The sequence below is a fragment of the Myotis davidii genome, unplaced genomic scaffold (assembly GCF_000327345.1).
Source record: "Myotis davidii unplaced genomic scaffold, ASM32734v1 scaffold143, whole genome shotgun sequence".
Lineage (NCBI taxonomy): Eukaryota > Metazoa > Chordata > Mammalia > Chiroptera > Vespertilionidae > Myotis > Myotis davidii.
In genome coordinates, this window is record NW_006294876.1 from 5,221,311 (window position 1) to 5,239,870 (window position 18,560).

General features: G+C 40.2%; 1 protein-coding gene across 2 annotated transcripts in view; it reads left to right on the plus strand.

Annotated features, from left to right (window-relative positions):
• The window catches only part of CTNND2 (catenin delta 2), a 339,572-nt gene that overhangs the window by 75,339 nt on the left and 245,673 nt on the right, over nt 1-18,560 (plus strand). For both annotated transcript variants that reach the window (XM_006769453.2, XM_006769452.2), the window contains one exon: nt 11,317-11,379. In XM_006769453.2, coding sequence (XP_006769516.1) covers nt 11,317-11,379 — 63 coding nt within the window. The remainder of the gene's footprint in view (nt 1-11,316; nt 11,380-18,560) is intronic.

Genomic DNA, 18,560 nt, shown 5'->3' on the forward strand with positions numbered 1-18,560 from the left:
CCCTTCTTTCATTCTCATTTGAATTATTTATTTTTCTTTGAAGAACACTGAACAGAAAAGTTCAGTTACATCCAGGAGAAAAGGTCTCCTGGAAATTAAGGACGCTAATGAGAGGGGCAATGAATCACCACATCATCACGTGCTCGGTCCCTCACACAGGAGAGGCCCGTGTTCCGATGGGCTTTTCCCCAGGACACATGTATTAGGCTTGTCTGCCTGAAAATGAGGGTGCAAACACACGTGTTTTCCTAAGTGGAGAGGAGAGTTAGTGCCTTAGAATTTGCCTTTGCTTTTGATTAGCTTTCAGCGTTCTTTCCTTCCCTGGGTAGAATTTAGAAGTGGCGAATTCCTAATTATAGACTTTTCAGATTTATGAGCAAATATGCACCGTGTGTGGTTTTCCAGAGCTCACATGTTTAGACGTAGATCGGATCACTAACTGCACGCATATATGAAGAAGCAGGGGAGCTGTCCTCATCCTAATTAGCGGCCCTGTCTCATGGGACTCATGACAGGCTAGTGCCTTGCACTGATTTCTGTGGTGCATGACAGGCTAGTGCCCTGCACTGATTTCTGTGGTGTGTGTAAAAATAAGCGCTTTTGCCATCCAATTGGATCCCCGGTCATGTAAATAAGGGCGTGCTTCTGGGGTGCCAGGCCTCTTCCCATTCTGCCCTCCCCCTGCACCATGAGGATGGCCACTTAGGAGCTTGAAGCCAGGTGTTACTTTTCTCTAACCTAAGGGCCTTTCCTGCCTAGCAAATTCACTCGCAAATAAATAAGAGAACTTTCAACATAAAATACTCACTCTCCATAATGGCCTCAAGCCCAGTCAGGATCTTGTTCCTTTTTCTCTTTTTCAACCTCCTTTTTTATGAACCCCAAGGTTAAGCTCTACCCCAAGGCTAAGCTCCAACCACAGACTACGGCTAAACTTCTTCCCCAATTAATTTCTCTCTGTCCTTTGGGAGGTTTTAGGCATGCTGTTTCTCGATGTGGAATGCCTTCTCACCCCCCATTTGTCAATCTTCTTATCATTTAGAGCTGTGCTCCACTGCCACCTCTTCCAGGAAGCCACCCAAGGTTCTCCGTCTGGATGAGATGCCCCGTCATAGCACGACACACTCTGTATCACACTCTCTGGTTGACTGCTTCTGTCCCTGCCAGGCAGCATCCTGCTTTAAGGCAGGGTCTGTGTGTTGTCTAGTGGTATCCCCAGAACCTAGCCCAGGGCAGGCTGGTAATTCGGACTGAAATGAAAATGTGCATATTTGTTTTACTTGGGTTTCCACATTTAGCAGCAATTGAAGTTACAATATCCTGCACACCCACAAAGAACCCTTGTATCCTACAGCAAAGAAGTTGCTGTGATTGTCATATATATTTTTCATTGTACCAATTGTTTGTAATCAATCTGAAATATGACAACTAACATCACAAGTGCCCTATCCTCTGTTTCCTATTCCAAAAACAAAACAAAACAAAAAACTAGTTCTGGCCCTGGCCAGGTTGCTCAGTAAGTTAAAGCATTATTCCAATATGCTAAAGTTGCCAGTTAAATCCCTAGTCAGGGCACATACAAGAATCAAGCAATGAATGCATAAATAAGTGGAATAACACATCAATGTTTCTCTCTCTGTGTCTCTAAAAATCAATAACCATAAAAAAAGCTAGTTCTTAACTCTCGGTCCCTTCCTGCCTCCTGGGTTCTTTCATTTCCAGAATGAGCATCCCTACTTTTATCTATGGTACTTAAATAGTAAACTCTCTTCATAATTTGCCCAGTGCTTATGCCAGGTAGAACTAGATATGTCAGAAGATCCATGTACAAGCCCACTGTTTAAGTTCATGATAAAGTTAATAAGCATCTGATGGCTTACAGCCTAAATAATAATTTACAAACAGGTATACTCATACAACACACAAAGACTGATTTATATCACAAGGATTTTAATTAGAATTTTATTAGCATAATTGACATGGTGTTAAAATTAATTATCAATTGGTTTTACCAAGTCTTCTTTAAAGAAATTAGTTGCAGGTACACTAGAAAACATTTTGAGCCATTTCTATACAAAAAGAAGAATATGAATGTATGCAGATGATTTTCAATATGTCAGCGTCATTTAGTGTTTGGGTTTCTTTTGGAATCATCATTTCATAGGATTTAGCTATACAGCAGGCAGCTCCCATGCCACATCACCTTCATACATTGGCATATAATTTTGTGCAAAAAGAAAAATAACCTGCAGCTATGCATCTGTCTGCATAGCGTAATAGCTGAGAAGGCATTGAATTATTTAAGTGTCATACCTGAGTGATGTCTGACATGGTCCAGAAGCTAGTACAGCATATTTTTTCTCTAATTCATAATAAAAATACACATTGTAAATTATAATACACATCAGTATATAATTTATTTTCTGTTACAAAATAAAAAATAAGACATGACAGCCCAGGAGGATGGGTAATGTGTATTTATTGCATCCACTGAGTGATGTGGAGTTTTTATACTGATATAACACTTCTGTGTAGTTTTCAGATCAGGTCCAGTGATTCGAATTATAATTGAGGAAGAACAACTCTTCCTATGCTAGAAAGGGAGGCATAGTCACTTTCCTGCATAATGAAACTCTCTTTAAATGCAACTCTCAGAATTGTCTGTCTGTCCCTCAGCACTGTCTACATGTTCATATGATGCTGAAACCACCTTTGACAGCTGTGCAGGTGGCAGATGGACTATATTCACGCATGCTGAGGGTTGAGGAGATCACCACTGTGCACTGCTCCAGGGATGTCATTCACATATGTGTGTATCCGTAAACTGCTGTGTGTGCTTTAAACATTTACATCATCAGCATGTCTATTGGTCAGACTTTTCCAAAGAAACAGAACCAACAGGATGTATCGATAAGATGCAAGAGTTTTCTTTCACGAATTGGCTCATGCAATTGTGAAGTGTTGACAAGTCCAAAATCTACAGGGTCGGCCAACATGCTGGAGACTCAGGGAAGAGTTGTGGTTTGATTCCGAAATCTGTCTCTTCTTCCCAGAATGTCAGTCTTTTTCTCTTCAGGCCTTCAGGTGATTCTATGAGGCCCACCCACATTATGGAGGGCAATCTGCTTTATACAAAATCTACCGATTTAAAGTTAATCTCATCTAAGAAGCACCTTCACAGAAACATCGATGATGATGTTCAACCAAATATCTGAGTATTGAGGCCTAGCCAAGTTGACACATAAAATGAACCATAACAGCTTCTTAACAAAGATAAAAAGTAATACTTTGTATGTATTCATTTACTCACGGTTCATTTTTACAATACCAAGAGAGAACCTTACTGTAAATGTCATCTTGGGTGATAATATCGTGTCAAAGTAGATTTATCAGTTGTAACAAATGCCCCACTCTGGTGGGGGATATTGTACTGGGGGAGGCCATGCATGTGTGAAGGAGAGGGTATGGTGGGGGTGGGGGTGGTCTCTGTACCTCCCTCTCTGTTTTGCTATGAACATAAAACTGCTCTTTAAAAAAAGTTTATTCAATATAAAAACAAAAACTTAACCCCTGGTACCTCAGAATGTGACTGTATTTGGACATAGGAACTTTGAAGGGGCAATTAACTTTAAATAAGGTCACAAGGGTGGGCCCTAGTCCAGCATTACTAGTGACCTTATAAGAAGGAGAAATTTGAGCAGAAAAGACACATCAGGGATTCTCATGCAGAGAAGAAAGACCATGTGAGGACACAGTGAGATGAGGTCTGCAAGCCAAGGAGAGGAGCCCCAGAAGAAGCCAAACCTGCCGACACCTTGACCTTGGGCCTCCGGCCTCCAGAACTATGAAAAAACAAGTATCTATTGTTTAAGTCACCCAGTGTGTGGCATTTTGGCAGCCCTGGCAAACTAATACACATGATAGGAAAACAGATCCGGTCTCCAGGTGTAGACTGCCTTCCGTACAACCCTTCAGATTGTTGCTCTTGTCTTTCATTTCCTTTTGCTGCACGGTATGCTGTTTCTTAGGATTGTCTGATTTCAGTAGTGTTAACACCTCTCGTGGGATGACAATATTAGCAGTTAAAGGAACCTTTTATAAAAGCTGATGGATTTCATGAACTTCTAAAACATGGTTTGCCCAAACCCCTTTTAGTCAGCAGTGTAAACACACATGACCTTTTCTTTCACTCACTGAACTTATCTCCTCTGGCATGTGCTGGGCTCGTGTAGTCATTTCTGAGAGGCGCAGAGAGTTTTCCCCCAGGAGCAGAGAGTTGCTGGGGAAAGGCCAAAAAGGCGAAATGTTTGACACAATTTTTTTTTTTCCCATCGACTAGCTACGTGTTCATTAATTCTGATTTATCTTGAGGATTTTGCATGGGGTGAATGTGTTACATACTATTTCAAAGAAGATAAATACTGATTTATCTTAGTTTTGTTTGTTCTTTTGCCACTGCTCTTGGGGCCATGCCATGCTGTTGCTCCTGCTCCCTCCCACCTTGGTCAGGACTGAGCGTTTCCGCACCCACCACCATGCACATCGCTTCCCTGTTTGCTTGTGTGCGGGGAGTTGAGACTCACAGTTGACGGGACTGCAGGAGGAGGAGACTGGGCTGGTTAACAGTCTTTGGGGTTGTGATTCTTAACAGAGTCTGCAAACATCCTATTTCACATAAGATCCTATTTTCTATTCACAGGTACTGGAGGTCAGGATTTGAACATATCTCTTCAGGGGCCATTTTACAGCCTACTATACATAGTTTTGTAATTTGAGATGTGATATATTTTTTTTGGTGTTTTTTTTTTTATATTGGCCATTATTTCACGTTCTGGAAAAGCACATCACTTAAAATAGTTGCATAGCTTGATACAGTAATTTTTACTTTAAAAGAAACAACTAAGGCCATTCTTTAATTGCATTGTGTAGATCCTCTGCAAGTAATGGATGATTTGGGAATTAAAATCAGATATTCAGCAATCTACAGATTGTATGTTTCTCTTGCTGACATTGAATGGATTAGAAAACACCATTAGTAAAATGTTGTCTGAAAAAATACATTTTCTTCAGTGCATTCCCCCACAGATTGGCCAAAACAGAATCCCAATTAATTTGAAATCTTGTCAATTAGTTGTTTCAAATGTTTGTTTCTCTGGAATATAGAGCTGTAGGAGTTTATGAATATGCAGAGAACAGAGAAAAGCTGAAGGTATGAGTTGTAAGGGAGGGAAATGATGTTTATTGAGCATCTGTTTGGTTAAAAATCTGGAAAATCACTGGGATCAATGGAACCTCATTTATTACCAGAGCAACCCAGGGGGGTGGGTCAAGTCTTACCTGCCTTATAGCTAAAGCTACAAAGAAGCAAGAGACATTCATCAAATGGCCCAGGACACAGCTAGCAATCAACAGAGGCAGGATTTGAATGTGATGCATCAGTTTCATCCTGTCTGAATGTGTTCGTCCAATGACTTGAGTGTAAGGATGGTTAGAGTGAGGCTCAGAGGGCTGGGTTCCTATTCTGACTTCACCACTAGCCCGAGACAGTGCTGAGGATCAAGAGCACCACCTCTGGCACAAGATGCAGGGTTTGCAAAGTTGCTAGCTATGTGACCTTGAGTTGAGTCATGTACTCCTATCTTTGGCCTCAGTTTGCCCTCTGTAAAGTGGGGATGATATTAGCACCTACCTCATACAGTTGTATGAGGATTAAACTGAGTGGTTTATGCATAAAGCACTTGTAGTGGTGCCTGGCACTTAGAATCCCTATTAGGGACACCTGCTCTCACCCTTGTCTTACCCTGTAGGTATTTATCTGTTCTCCACCAGCCCTACACCATAATGAGATTGCTAAAGGTAGTGAAACACCCAAGGACAAAATGTCCATTAAGCCCAAAATGTACTGTTTATTTCCAATTTGAAATATTTTTGAAGTGTGCGTTAGCTGAAGACAAAGAAATATTTAATGATTTTTTAGAACTTTCTTGTATCTGTTGTTGTAGACCTGCCTCATTCTTTATCCTTGAAAATCAACTCTCTGTTTAATACCAACCAAAAAAAACAACAACCTTTGTTTGGATGAAAACCATTATTTTCATCAGAACTTTAAGTGTAAAAATAAACTACAATATTATACAAGGAGAAGATAATAATTAATTATTACACTTGATTATTTGAGTTTATAGTTTATTTCCAGATAGATGATATTTAATTTAAGCTATGTGGCAAAAGCACATTAACTAAACCTTGACTAAATCTTTTTCCAGGGAATTTTTTAATATGTTTTGCTTTTGTCATTTTTTGTCAACTAGCCTTTTGTGGAAGTTTTTTAATTTGTCTCTGCATGTTTGTTTTCTAATTACCCTCCAAACTGTGTTTTTAATTTGATATTGAGCATTTATTTTCCTACCTTGGGCTTGTCTAACATTTATTCTGATGAGCCTCACTGCGAAATGAGAACTTAATAAGATGGTAGTTTCATAAGAAATGTTACTATTATTCGTAAAACAGACATATAACCAACAAAAATTTAATAAGGGCCCAAATTGCCATATGTATGGAAACCCAAAGGTTTTAAGAACAAGGCGTGGATTAATATGCATCATGCGCACATTAAGATTTGCATTAAGTTGTAAAATATTGCCTGTAGGACAGGTAGCACCATCAGTGATTAGACCAGTGAACTCTACCTTGGCTCACTTCCTAGCTAACATGAGAACCAGTGGTGACTATTGATGGAGGTTGTTGTTTAAGGCTTTTTGTTAAATGTGTTCAAAGAGAAGTATTGATGGGGTGGGAGAGAGGAGGAGAATGAAGCAGGAGCAGGCAAGGTGTAAAACACGGTAAAAATTAAAAGCAGCAACCATGTAACTATTCCCTCGAAAATCTATGTGTTCATTCGAAGTGTGCTTTTCCAGTGCTAAATTTTAAAATCTTAATACTCCATAGAGCAAAACATCTTTTTAGGGCGACTAACTGTGTATTAGGATAGACTACAATTTTTTTTTCTATTGCAAAATATACACAGAGGGAACTGTACCATGCTGCTTCATGTCAACCCAAAAACAAATTAGAATTTCTTAAACATAATGAGCATGAGGCTGCTCAATAACACCATTTATCTGGGCCCATAAGTGGCAGTTATTCAGAATGCAGTTGCCGTTGCAAGGAAGACAGGAACCACTTGCATTTTACTGAGATGCTTATTAAGTAGAATGTCTCCCATTGCAGCTCTGTGCACCTTTCCATGACATCGTGGGAATTAAGTGAAAAGCAATTTCATTGAACCAAAAGCCCAATTTTCCTTTGAGCTTATGGCTCTTAATAAACCAAAAGCAAAGTTATTTATAACTAAGACATCTGAGATTCTTGGCTAAAGGAGGACCTGCTCCTCAGAGAAACAGTTTTCCCTGGAACCAAGGGGACAATTTTGCACCTGGAGCACAGGAGGGGGCTCCTGCATGTAGTCCGTCATATGCTTGGTGCATGTATCACCTGTGTGCCCACCTGGCACGAGAGTGTGGTTACGGTTGCAGCCAGATCCCTGTCTGGGTCGACATGTGTCTACATTAATTAAAAACTAATGTTCTAATGAATGCATGGGTCATCAAACTTCCTGCAAAGGGTTAGATGGCATTTTAAGTTTCATAAACCAAGAGGCAAGTCAAGAATATTATTTTGATGGTTAAGTAATAGGAGAGGAAACAAACTTCCACAAAATTATTATTAATGAAATCTAAAATATAATAAAATGTTAATAATGATAATGTTTTGTAAACAGATCTATTGATAAGGATAGGGTTACTGTGGGGAGATAACATTTTGCCTAATTGGAGTTCAAAATTAGTGTTTCCTAGCACCAAATCTATTGTAAATGTTCGTCTGTAAAAACTGGTTGTAGCTCATGGGCCACACAAAAGCAGAAGCTGAGCCAGATTTGGCCCAGGGGCTGACCCTGCTCTAACAAGGTATTTGTTTAAATGTTCTCAGGGGTATAGTGCTAGCATTCTTCTCTGAAATATGAAAGTAATACTTTGCCAAAATATGTTTTAGTAAGGTAGCCCTTTTAGTCTGATTAAAATCAATGTCTATGATATTTTTATAAGATCGATGCATTCTAATGTCTCATAGATACAATTTAAAAATCCACACCCTGGCTGGTGTGGCTCTGTCCTTAGAGTGTCATCCTGTTCACTGAAAGGTCCTGGGTTTGTGTCCTGGTCAGAGCACATGCCTAGGTTGCAGGTTCCATCCCCTGTTGGGGCATGTACCAGAGACAACTGATGAATATTTCTCATGTTGCTGTTTCTCTCCCTCCCTCTCCCTTCCTCTCTCTTTAAAAAATCAATAAGAACATATCCTCAGGTAAGGATTTAAAAAAAAATCAGGGGTCTGGGGCCTGATTGGATTAGCACAGTTTTCTTTTTCAGCTGTGGACCAACCATGAATGAGTAGTAAAATCAATTTAAAGGGTTTGGCCAGAATTTTAAAAAGGTTGACTAGAATAGAGTAGATTAAATACAGTAAAATGGAATATGGAGGGGAGGGAGGAGGAGGGAAATAGTTACATTTTCTATGGTACAGAAAGTTTGATTTTATGTTTTGGAAAAGGGATATCTGACTTGTATGGATGTGTGTGCATGTGTGAGTCTAAGATATATTTTTACTATGGGTCTTGATGTAGAATGCAAAACACTGAGAAATATTTACCTTTTTCGGAATAACAAAATAAAAAAAAAATGTCCTAGATGCTGACAGAGGAGCAATATTATCAATCATCTCCAGCTATTAGATGTTAATAAACCATGTAATAATTGATGGGTATAAAATAAATTGAATGGGTAAAAAGTGAATGATCAGACAAAAAAAATGGCCTAATTAAATTGGTTGGGAAAATGATCTCACATTGCTGTAAGTGTTATCTGAATTAATCCACAAATTTGAGTGCAAAATAATCTAAACTCTTTCTCTGTTTATGTCTCAGGAATTGGTATTTTAAAAATTATAACTGCATATCTTTATTAGAAATAGACATGATAGTGGTAGAGAAAAATATTTTATAATATTTTAGTTTGCATTCTGCAAACAGCTTCAGCATGGTATTTTACACAATTTGACTCTTTGCTAAAGACTTTTCTCCTTCTACTCAGTGGGGTGGTTCGTATCTCAGAGTGAAGTCTTTCTGTCTTTTTATTTCAATCTGCCTTTCATTTCTCACTCAGCCAGCCCTTGGTAGGGATGCACCTGGTAGTTGGAGCCGAATTGCAGATGCCATGAGATACCCAAAGAGACAACATGATCTCTCCCCCATGGATCATCTGAACCTGGTGCTCCCTCTTTATTTGAGTATAAAATATGTCATAAGGCCGTTGGTGCCCACCTGAGAATTGAGACTAGTGTCTAAATGGAAGTGGCCAGTATTATTACTATCACTGTTCTCATCATCTTCATGTGTCTCTGAAAACTGTACCATATGTCTGTGTGGAGGAATGAAAGGGGGAAAATAGTGAGTAAACCAGGAATTTAAATAAAATTAAAATCACAAAAGAAAGCTTTCTCCTTAGGTCTAAAAAACTAAGTATTTAAAGATAAATATTACCCAAATTGTCAAACAATATTTTATATGTACAATATTGTATATGTGATGAGTGGGTATGTATAATTATCTAGCTCTCACATACTAATATGTATATACCTAAACTGCTGATTGTCACTCATTAGTGGGTAGTAAAATATTTTTATTGGTCATGTTTTGAAAATAATTTAATGGCATAGAACAGAGTAGACTATAATGGAACAGAAAATAACCTATCAAAATACACCTACCTTAATAAGGATACCTTCCCCCCCCCATTCCATTATGCATACATTTATGTGTGTGCTTTGGTGTGTATGAACTGAGTTGCAGTGTAAATACTCCATATAGTGACTCATTGCTAACATTTTTTGAAAAATAGTGCTAAAGTCATAGTGACAGCAATGATTAGCATGTTTGTTTTATTCTCCTACATAGTTGGCATTTTATTTCCAAATGCCAGTTCACAATAATTAGTAGATTACTTCCTGGAAATGCATCATACAATTTAATTTAGGTAAATATTTTAATGTTTGGTTCCACATGGCATTTACACAAACTCACTATTATTTGGTTAGCTTCTTCTATCTGCTGGTTGTTGTAGCTTTCTTATGGGCTATTTTAAGCTTTCTGATATTAAGCCTAAGGATTGGGCTGCAGTAGTCCAATAATGCCAACCGAAGAATTAAGAGATGTAGCCTAGATGTACAATGTTAAACCCTGGGCCCTGGGACAGGGACTCTTGGCAGCCTGATTATGTTGTGTCGGTGTGAAAGGGGGGAGGGGCGGCAGAGAGAAGCCTTTTTTGGAGGGGGCTGGGGGACAGTAGATAGCATTCTGATTCTGAAGCCAAAGAGCTTGGTTCTCTACTAGTAAGTCTATGGGAGAAAAGAGCTTGGTCCTCTCTCATACTGCTTCTAATGGCACCATGTGTCCAAGCAGAGATTCTATATTTTTTATGTAAATGACATAATCTGTTGTCTCCTTGTTAAAGAAAAATCAACCCAGCCAGAAATCTTACACTGCAGAAGTGTGAGAATTCTCACAGTCCAAGTATTAACAGTGGCTATATTATTTTCCCCGTGTTGTTTTCCTTTGAATAGGCTTATGGAAATACAACAGTGTTCTTATGCATGGTATTTCACCAATCATTATTAGCCAACGCGTATAAACTATATATAAATGTATTACTTCAGGTGTGGGTCTCTGGATCCATGAATTAGGAGTTGCTTGTTAGAACTTGAGAAATTATGTAGAAAAAATCCTACCATGCTGGCACTTCTTGTTTGTGAGCCACATGAAAATAACAACAGCTCCACATTGGGGAAGTTCTTCCAGCAGGAACAAATTCGAGTTAGTTCCAACATTAGCATAAAGCGGATTCGAAATTTAGGGTTTAGATACAAATTACATGTAAGTTCATCCTGAAGATTTTGTTTATGTCTTGGAATTCAGAAGTGGTGAAGTGTAATGTTTGTGAATGTCAATGGTTTATAAACGTGGAAGCTTTTGAATGTTATGGGATTAGTCTTCCCAAGGTTACCATATCATGCAATTAAAGGTTGCGTATTTTATCATGTTTAATCACCAGTATAACTCTTGTATTCTGTAGCTCGTAAGTAGACATGTAACGCTCCGAGCAGCTCTGCTCTGGCTGATGTAATGTGAATGTGAATGTGAATGTTGATGCTGTCCTGCCTGTTCTGAGGGGGAGGGCTTACTCCTGTAAAATCATTCTGCAGGGTTCCAAAGGGCAAGTCTAGCGAGGAACTCTGGCAGCAATTGCAAAAAGAGGCACCTTTTTTGTAAGTATTTACATTTATGCCAAACGTATATTGTGAACTTCGTGTACATGTAGTCTTTGTTGAGACCAGAGCTCTGACTTCTTACATGAAACATGTAATTCCGTGTCAGTTCATAGGCCCTATTATAGAACTATGCGTTAAGTATGACCAGTGAAAGTGAGGTATGGACACAACATGCTTTTTTTGAATGCACATTGCTCACCACTAGGAAAATCCTATTTCAAAATAAAAGAAACGTATCCACAATTGTGAAATAAATACAGATTTAATGGTTGAAAAGTGACTACCAAAAAATACAGATTGTGATAACATGAATGAGCCTTCATTATACAACTTTGATCCCACTGAGTGTAAATAGTGTGATGATGCCTTACATACATTCATTGTGTTATTTTTCAGTTGGACTTCTGGTGACCGAGAAAGTAAATGGGTACCTTGCTGAAATGACTCTAAGCTCACTCAGGGTTTGTTTAGAAGCGTGCCTTCCGTTTCTAATGTACATCTGGAAAAGAAATGTCGAAATATTTGAGAGAGAGCAAGCACATGTTCTGTGTCTCATGGAACTACTTGGATTTTCCAGAAATGAGATGATGTCAGACATGTAAAAACCCCCACTGCATGCAAGGCCCCTGAGTCACACCTTCTGCCCTCAGCACTGTTCATTAGACTCAGTGTTTTCCTGGGTTCCACCATTGTTGGTTTGACCCATCTGCTTCCTTGGTAGTTTTCTTACTTTAGGCTTTTCTGCACAAGAGCAACGTTTTCTCACTCCCTTCAAGCCTCACCTCCGTATCCCTTGTACGAAACTGTCACCTTTCTAGTGGCAAGCTCCGAGGAAGCAGGAGTGCTTCGTGAAAACGTTAACACCGAAAACATTGGCAAACGCCTTTTGGTGAAGTCGTTTGAGTAGATACGTGCGCATGTAAAATATATTGAGCTACTGGAACTGAAGATTTTCCTTTAACTCAGACAGTTTGGTTATTATCAGGACAAACTCACAATCATTGCAAAATGTGTGCGGTGCCATTAAATCACACTGTCGGTGGTGGCCATTTCAGTGCCAGATGAGTAGTGTGGCTCCCTTTTTTTTTTTTTTTTTTTTTTTTTAAAAAAAAGTTTTTTTTAAAACCTGGCACAGGAAAGCAGTGACATTCTACATGAGCCAAAATAGCCAGTCTTTCTCTGCAAATACAGTAGGAGCAATTTAATTCCATGAAGAATAAACTAATTCAACAAACTTTCATTAATTATGTGTCAACTTCCAGCATTGTGGGTGTTGGGGTCCCTTTTTTTTTTTTTTTTTTTTTGTCAATTGGTTTCCTGAGCAGGAGCTCTGGAGGGGAGACCAAGTTGCTTAGGGTCTTTTAAGTTACTAAAAATCTCTTAACGGTCTCATTTATCTAGATGCCAGTTAATAACTGATGACCGCTAGTTGAGGCACTCAGGTGGCCATCCCCTGGGGATACGGATCCAAAATAAACTATAGAGGTGATTCCAGACCTTGGGCTAGACATTTACAGGCTGATGAGGTCAAACCCCAGCCCACGTAGCACAATCGACCGATCACTCATCATCACCCCGCCACACTCGTCCCAGTAATTCTGGAGGGTGAGCCCTCTGCTGCTCGTGCCCCAGTGGACGATGGTGGTTTGGGAGATGCCATCAGGTCCCCTCCTTGAGAGGCATGCCCTCCCCCCAATCAGCATTCATGGGAAGAAGGCTTCAGACATCTCCGTGCATTTGTGGCAATTCGCGAATAGGAGGCATTTGTCTCTCCTTATGATGTTCCCTGGAAGAGTTCCACATGGGGAGCCAACCCATAATGCAGCTTCTTTATTAAAATATGTGCGGTGGAAATTATGCTAATTTTGTTGCAGTGTAATTATAGACTAGAAAGATTCTTTGCACTCTGAATTAAATTGTTGTAGATAAATGTGCATTAACTTAATAGTGTGCAGCTAATTGTGAAAGGTGAAGGAGAGAGAGATAATCAGTTACAGGATGTTTTAGAGATGCCTCTGTCCTGGGCATACACTCGCATCAAAGCCCATGTAACCCTGGGGTGAGAATTCTTCCAGCTTTTCTCTATGATTTTTCAATCCTACAATGAAAATAGTCACTGGTGACTAAGTAACTCATTTAACTCAATTTGGCTGTGGCATTTACGACAGCAGAGAGTTAAATGTGGGGACGCTTTGCAGCTTTATGTCCTATTCCAACTATCTTTGTGCAGTTAATTCTGTATTCTTCATTTTTGCTTGTGTGTGCATTTATGGTCATTATGAAAATGAGATGAGGATCTATCATCCCAAAGTGATTTGGCCATGCTCAACAAAAGCTGTATCCTGGGAAATAATTCTTTTTACTTAGAAGTTTTCAAAGCTCAAGTAGTAGTCATATGCCTTTTGTTCCAAAGCTATCAGTTCAGAGGATCTGAGAGATACCATCATCATGCTGTGGTTACATGAAGAAAATGTTATTTAATCCCTTCAGCTAAGGAGTTCTAAAACCTATCAGTAGGTGGGTTTTCTGTGCTCATTGATCAAAGTCACCTGAACCAGCTAAATGAGAGGTACCTTTAAAAAACAACAACATAGGAAATACATTCAGGAATGCTGAGTGAGCTTTCAACTAATATTGGCAAATTTCATGTTCACTTGTCGTCACAGCAGAATGCCTTGACACCCCATTGAACAGTACTAGAGAGCTCAGAGAAACTAGGATCCAACAAAGCACTCGGTGTTAAGCGGACATGATGTAGAGCGGTCCTTTAGAGCGGATGTGACCGTCCCATAAGAGATTGTGACGTGATGTACAGAGGTCCTTTGCAGAGGGTGTGACAGCTTGGAAAAGGGAGCAGCTTGTTTTGTGCCATATCACAGCTCACTCTTTCTTCTGTTTCCAAGGAACTTTTAAAAATTCCTTTCATGCTTTCTTCAGCTGGAAACCAACAAAAGTGTTGAGATGTGCATCAAGCTTTTACTGATTCCCTTGAATTTCTATTGTCTCTCTTCTCTATTTACATTATTGCTGTGGTGTTACATATAGATTATTTCAGACACTAACAACCAGTAGCCCTGACGTTTAATTGAAATTTTCTAAATCTTTTCTGATGCACCTCTGCGTTCTTTACATTTATAGAAATTCTCTTTTGACTTAATAAAATTTAGCCTGTCTTTGTTTTGCTTCTAACATGTCCTTACATTGCTTTTGCCAAGGTAAGTTTGGCACAGGATTTTTAACTTTCAGCCTCAGTTTCCTCATCTCTGAACCAATAAAAATAGAATGTCCTTTCTCAAAGGATTATAGTAAGGGTTAGCAAACTATAGCCCATGTGCCAAATTCAGCTCACCACCTATTTCTGTAAATGAAATTTTATTATAACACAGCCACATCCATTTTTACTTTTCACCTGTGGCTACTTTTGACCTATAGCTGGAGACTTGAGTAGTTGCAACAGTGCCTGTGTGGCCAACAAAGCTTAAAATATTTATTTTATATTCCTTAACAGAAAAGGTTTGCTGCTTCCTAGATTAGAATATTAAATTTGTATGTTTGTGGATAAAACATATAAGCATGCATGTGTGGTATATAAGTCTATTATGTGTGTGTAATCATGTAGCATGGATATAAAAGTATTTTCTAAAGTAAAGTCTTTGTTTATAATGTAAGCAGGTGTTGATTGTAAGAAAATATATCATGGCACTTTTTCTTATGTATTAGTTCCCTAGAACTGCCATTAAAAATAACTCCCAACTTGGGAGGCTTACAACAATAGAAATGAATTGTCTCAGTTCTAGAGCAGGACTGTAAAGATTTTTTTAAAAAATATGTTTTATTGATTATTGCCGAAACCGGTTTGGCTCAGTGGATAGAGCGTCGGCCTGCGCCTGAAAGGTCATAGGTTTGATTCCGGTCAAGGGCATGTACCTTGGAGAATCAAACCTGGGACTCTTCAGTCCGCATGCCGACGCTCTATCCACTGAGCCAAACTGGTTAGGGCAGGACTGTAAAGATTTTAAGTGACATCAGCTCACACATCTTGGAGGGATATGTCTGGTTCCATAGGCGGGTTGATGCAGGCAGGGGTTGACATTTTTAGCATGATACCACAGTCATGCATGTGCATGTATGTACTTATACTTCACCTTGGCCCAGAAAGAATTTAAGGTGATTTCCTTCCCCCTAATATAAAATTAAAAATCTACATATGGAGGCAAAATGACCCCTTAAGCATTAGAAACAGGGCCACAGGTGTGCTTAGAGCTGCCTTAAGAACTATGTAACAAAAGCTATTCCTACATGCTGGAATTATCTATTCCCATATAACAAACCACCTCAAAATTTACTGGCTTAAAACAACAGTATAACATAACCTCTTGCTTCTCAGGATACACTTGGATTAGCTGGAAGATTTAAATTTTTCTCTACCCTTCAGTTCTTTTGGCTGGTCTAATAATGTAAATCTACATAAGACAGATGGACATACAAATTTATTTATAAATGTATGTATGGGAATCCCACATATAGAGACAGTTATAGACCCCCACATACATGAGAGGTTCGGAGACAGAAAGGTAAAATGAGGTATATGCAACCTCCTAGGCTAAGGAATATAGAAAGAGGTCAGAAGCTTCAGAGGGGAGGAGAGCAATTCTCAGGTTACTAAGAAGAGCAGATGTTCAGTAATTAGATGTTTGCCTTGTCATATAAGTGGGTCATAAAAAGTTATCTCTAGTGATAGGTCTTATTATGAGTGAGGCCCCTAATTTAAATTCTTCCAAGTACTTAAGGGACAAGTTTCTCCTGAGACCTCAGGGTTGCCTTCAGCTCAAAATAACCCACATGCTAAAGAAGCACGTATTAGGGAGGCCTGTTGAACCTCTTCGGTCTCCTCATCAGGATGTGGTGAGCGGTTGGTGGAGTGCAGTCATGTACCAGCCTCTCAGGACTGGACGTTGTAGGGGAGTAGCAGTAATTCCCCCCATCCCTTCTTAGTTATTGGCTAAGACACTCCCAGGTCATAATAGATGACAAATTAACAAGAAAAAAATCAAACAAGTTTATTAACATGTGTAAGCATAGGAGTATCCCAGAAAAATGAGTGACTCCTTGAGAATGGCCCAACACACCACTTAAATACTGCCTTCAGCCAAAGACAAAAATGATGGTGGGGGTAGGGGTGAGGGAGAGGGTGGCCAGTTATGGGGAAGGTAGCAGGGAAAGCCTGTTAAACACGGGTTAGGCTTGTTATGTGGATTTAAGGCCAGGCCTTCTCCATTGCTGAGTTTCTACTAATCGAGTTATCCTTCTCTCCCTAAATGGAGATTTCCTTTATAAATGTAATTTCTATTCCATTTTCAGAGCTTGTCCTATCTGTAGTTTCTCAAAAATAATCAGCTCAAAATAATCCTGATGCCAAAGAGGCATATTATGGGGTGGCATATTCTGGTACCCTCCAACGTCCAAGATGACACACTCTCACCCAGGCAGTCGATGCCAGGTGCCCACTGGAAGCTCAGCTGGGGCATTTGCCCAGAAATCCTAATCCATGTGGCTGGGATTTAAGAGAAAGTGTCTAGGAGTGAATATCCAAAGGCTAATGTGGAAGCTACACGGCTTCTTATGACCTGGCCTCAGAGCCACATTCGGTTAGTGCAGGCAGATCACTTAGTCCAGCCCAGATGTGAGGACAGGGCACGGAAGGAGCTGGCAGCTCCTTTGACTCCCTGCCACACTAAATACAGCCACCATTATGGATCTGAGAAGAGAATTCTTATTATTTTTGTTGTTGTTGTTAATTCTCACCCTAGGATATTTTCCCATTGATTTTTTAGAGAGAGTAGAAGGACACAGAGAGAGAAACATTGATGTGAGAGAGACACATCAATTGGTTGCCTTCCACACAAGCCCCACTGGGGTCAGGGATGGAGCCTGCAACAGAGGTATAGGCCCTTGACAGGAACTGAACCTGGGACCCCTCAGTCCGAGGGCCTATGCTCTGTCCACTGAGCCAAACTGGCTAGGGCAAGAGAATTCTTTTTTTTCTTTTGTTAACTATGTGTGTGTGTGTGTGTGTGTGTGTGTGTGTGTGTGTTTGGGGGTGAGCAGATGGAAGCCACTCTGTTTCCGGGGAGAGACAGGTAAAACGAACAGGGTCTGAGCCAGCCCCTGCAAATGCCTTCAGTTTTGCCAGCCATGCAGTGAGTGTCTCTGCACCGGGCGTTTGCCACTGAACCTTGTTATAATGCAGGCATATGCCGGGTTCCCTGGTGGGCAGGGTTTTATTAGAGGCAATCCATTAAACCTAAGATAGCAGGCTGGCTTCCTACCATCACAGTGCTCATGAAAGCAGCGCACAGAGCATCTGACTTTCAGCAAAATCTAAGACTGCTCACCAGGTCAGCCGAAAAGCATTATTCACCCCAGGAAGGCAGCAATTGAAAATGCCAGGGTGGTTCCATTAGTTAGAGCATCCTCCATACACTAAAAGGCTGGGGGTTTGATTCCCAGGCAGGGCTCCTACCCAGGTTTCAGGTTCAATCCCCAATAGGGTCCCATATGGCAGGCAACTGATTGATGTTTCTCGCTCTCTCGCTCTCTCCCTCTTCCCCTTCCTCTTTCTCTCTCAAACCACCAAAATGTCCTTGGGTGAGGACATACATACATACATACATAAAATTAAAATTAAACAAAGAAAATGCTACCCCGGCTCCATCCCTTGATGGAAGCGGGTCTGGCAGGATCTGACGATTATGTAAAAATACACGAGAAGAGTTATTTAGTACGTACCCCCTCCCCCCAGACATCTTTCCTTGCAAATATGTGCAGAAACTGCCCAGTTACCTATAAGGAACCTACATAAAACAGACATTCATTCCCCAAAAGGTTTTCTGTGCACTAAGAAGGCACAGTGTGCCATAGAAGGCCTGTGTGCCATCAGGCTGCCAGGACAGTGGCTAATGAACTGGCATGTAGCTACTTCACCTGCCCCCTGGTCACAGGTGGTTCCTGGGACGCAGGCTAGACTGACAGTTACCCATCCACTTAGGTGCCTGAACCAAAGGAAAGAAGAGGTGAGGACTCTGCACCTCCCTCAACTCTTTCCTTCATACCCACGTCTCCAGACCAGACCCACTGGAATGCAGTCAGGGAAGCCTATGCTACCTTTGGCTTCATTA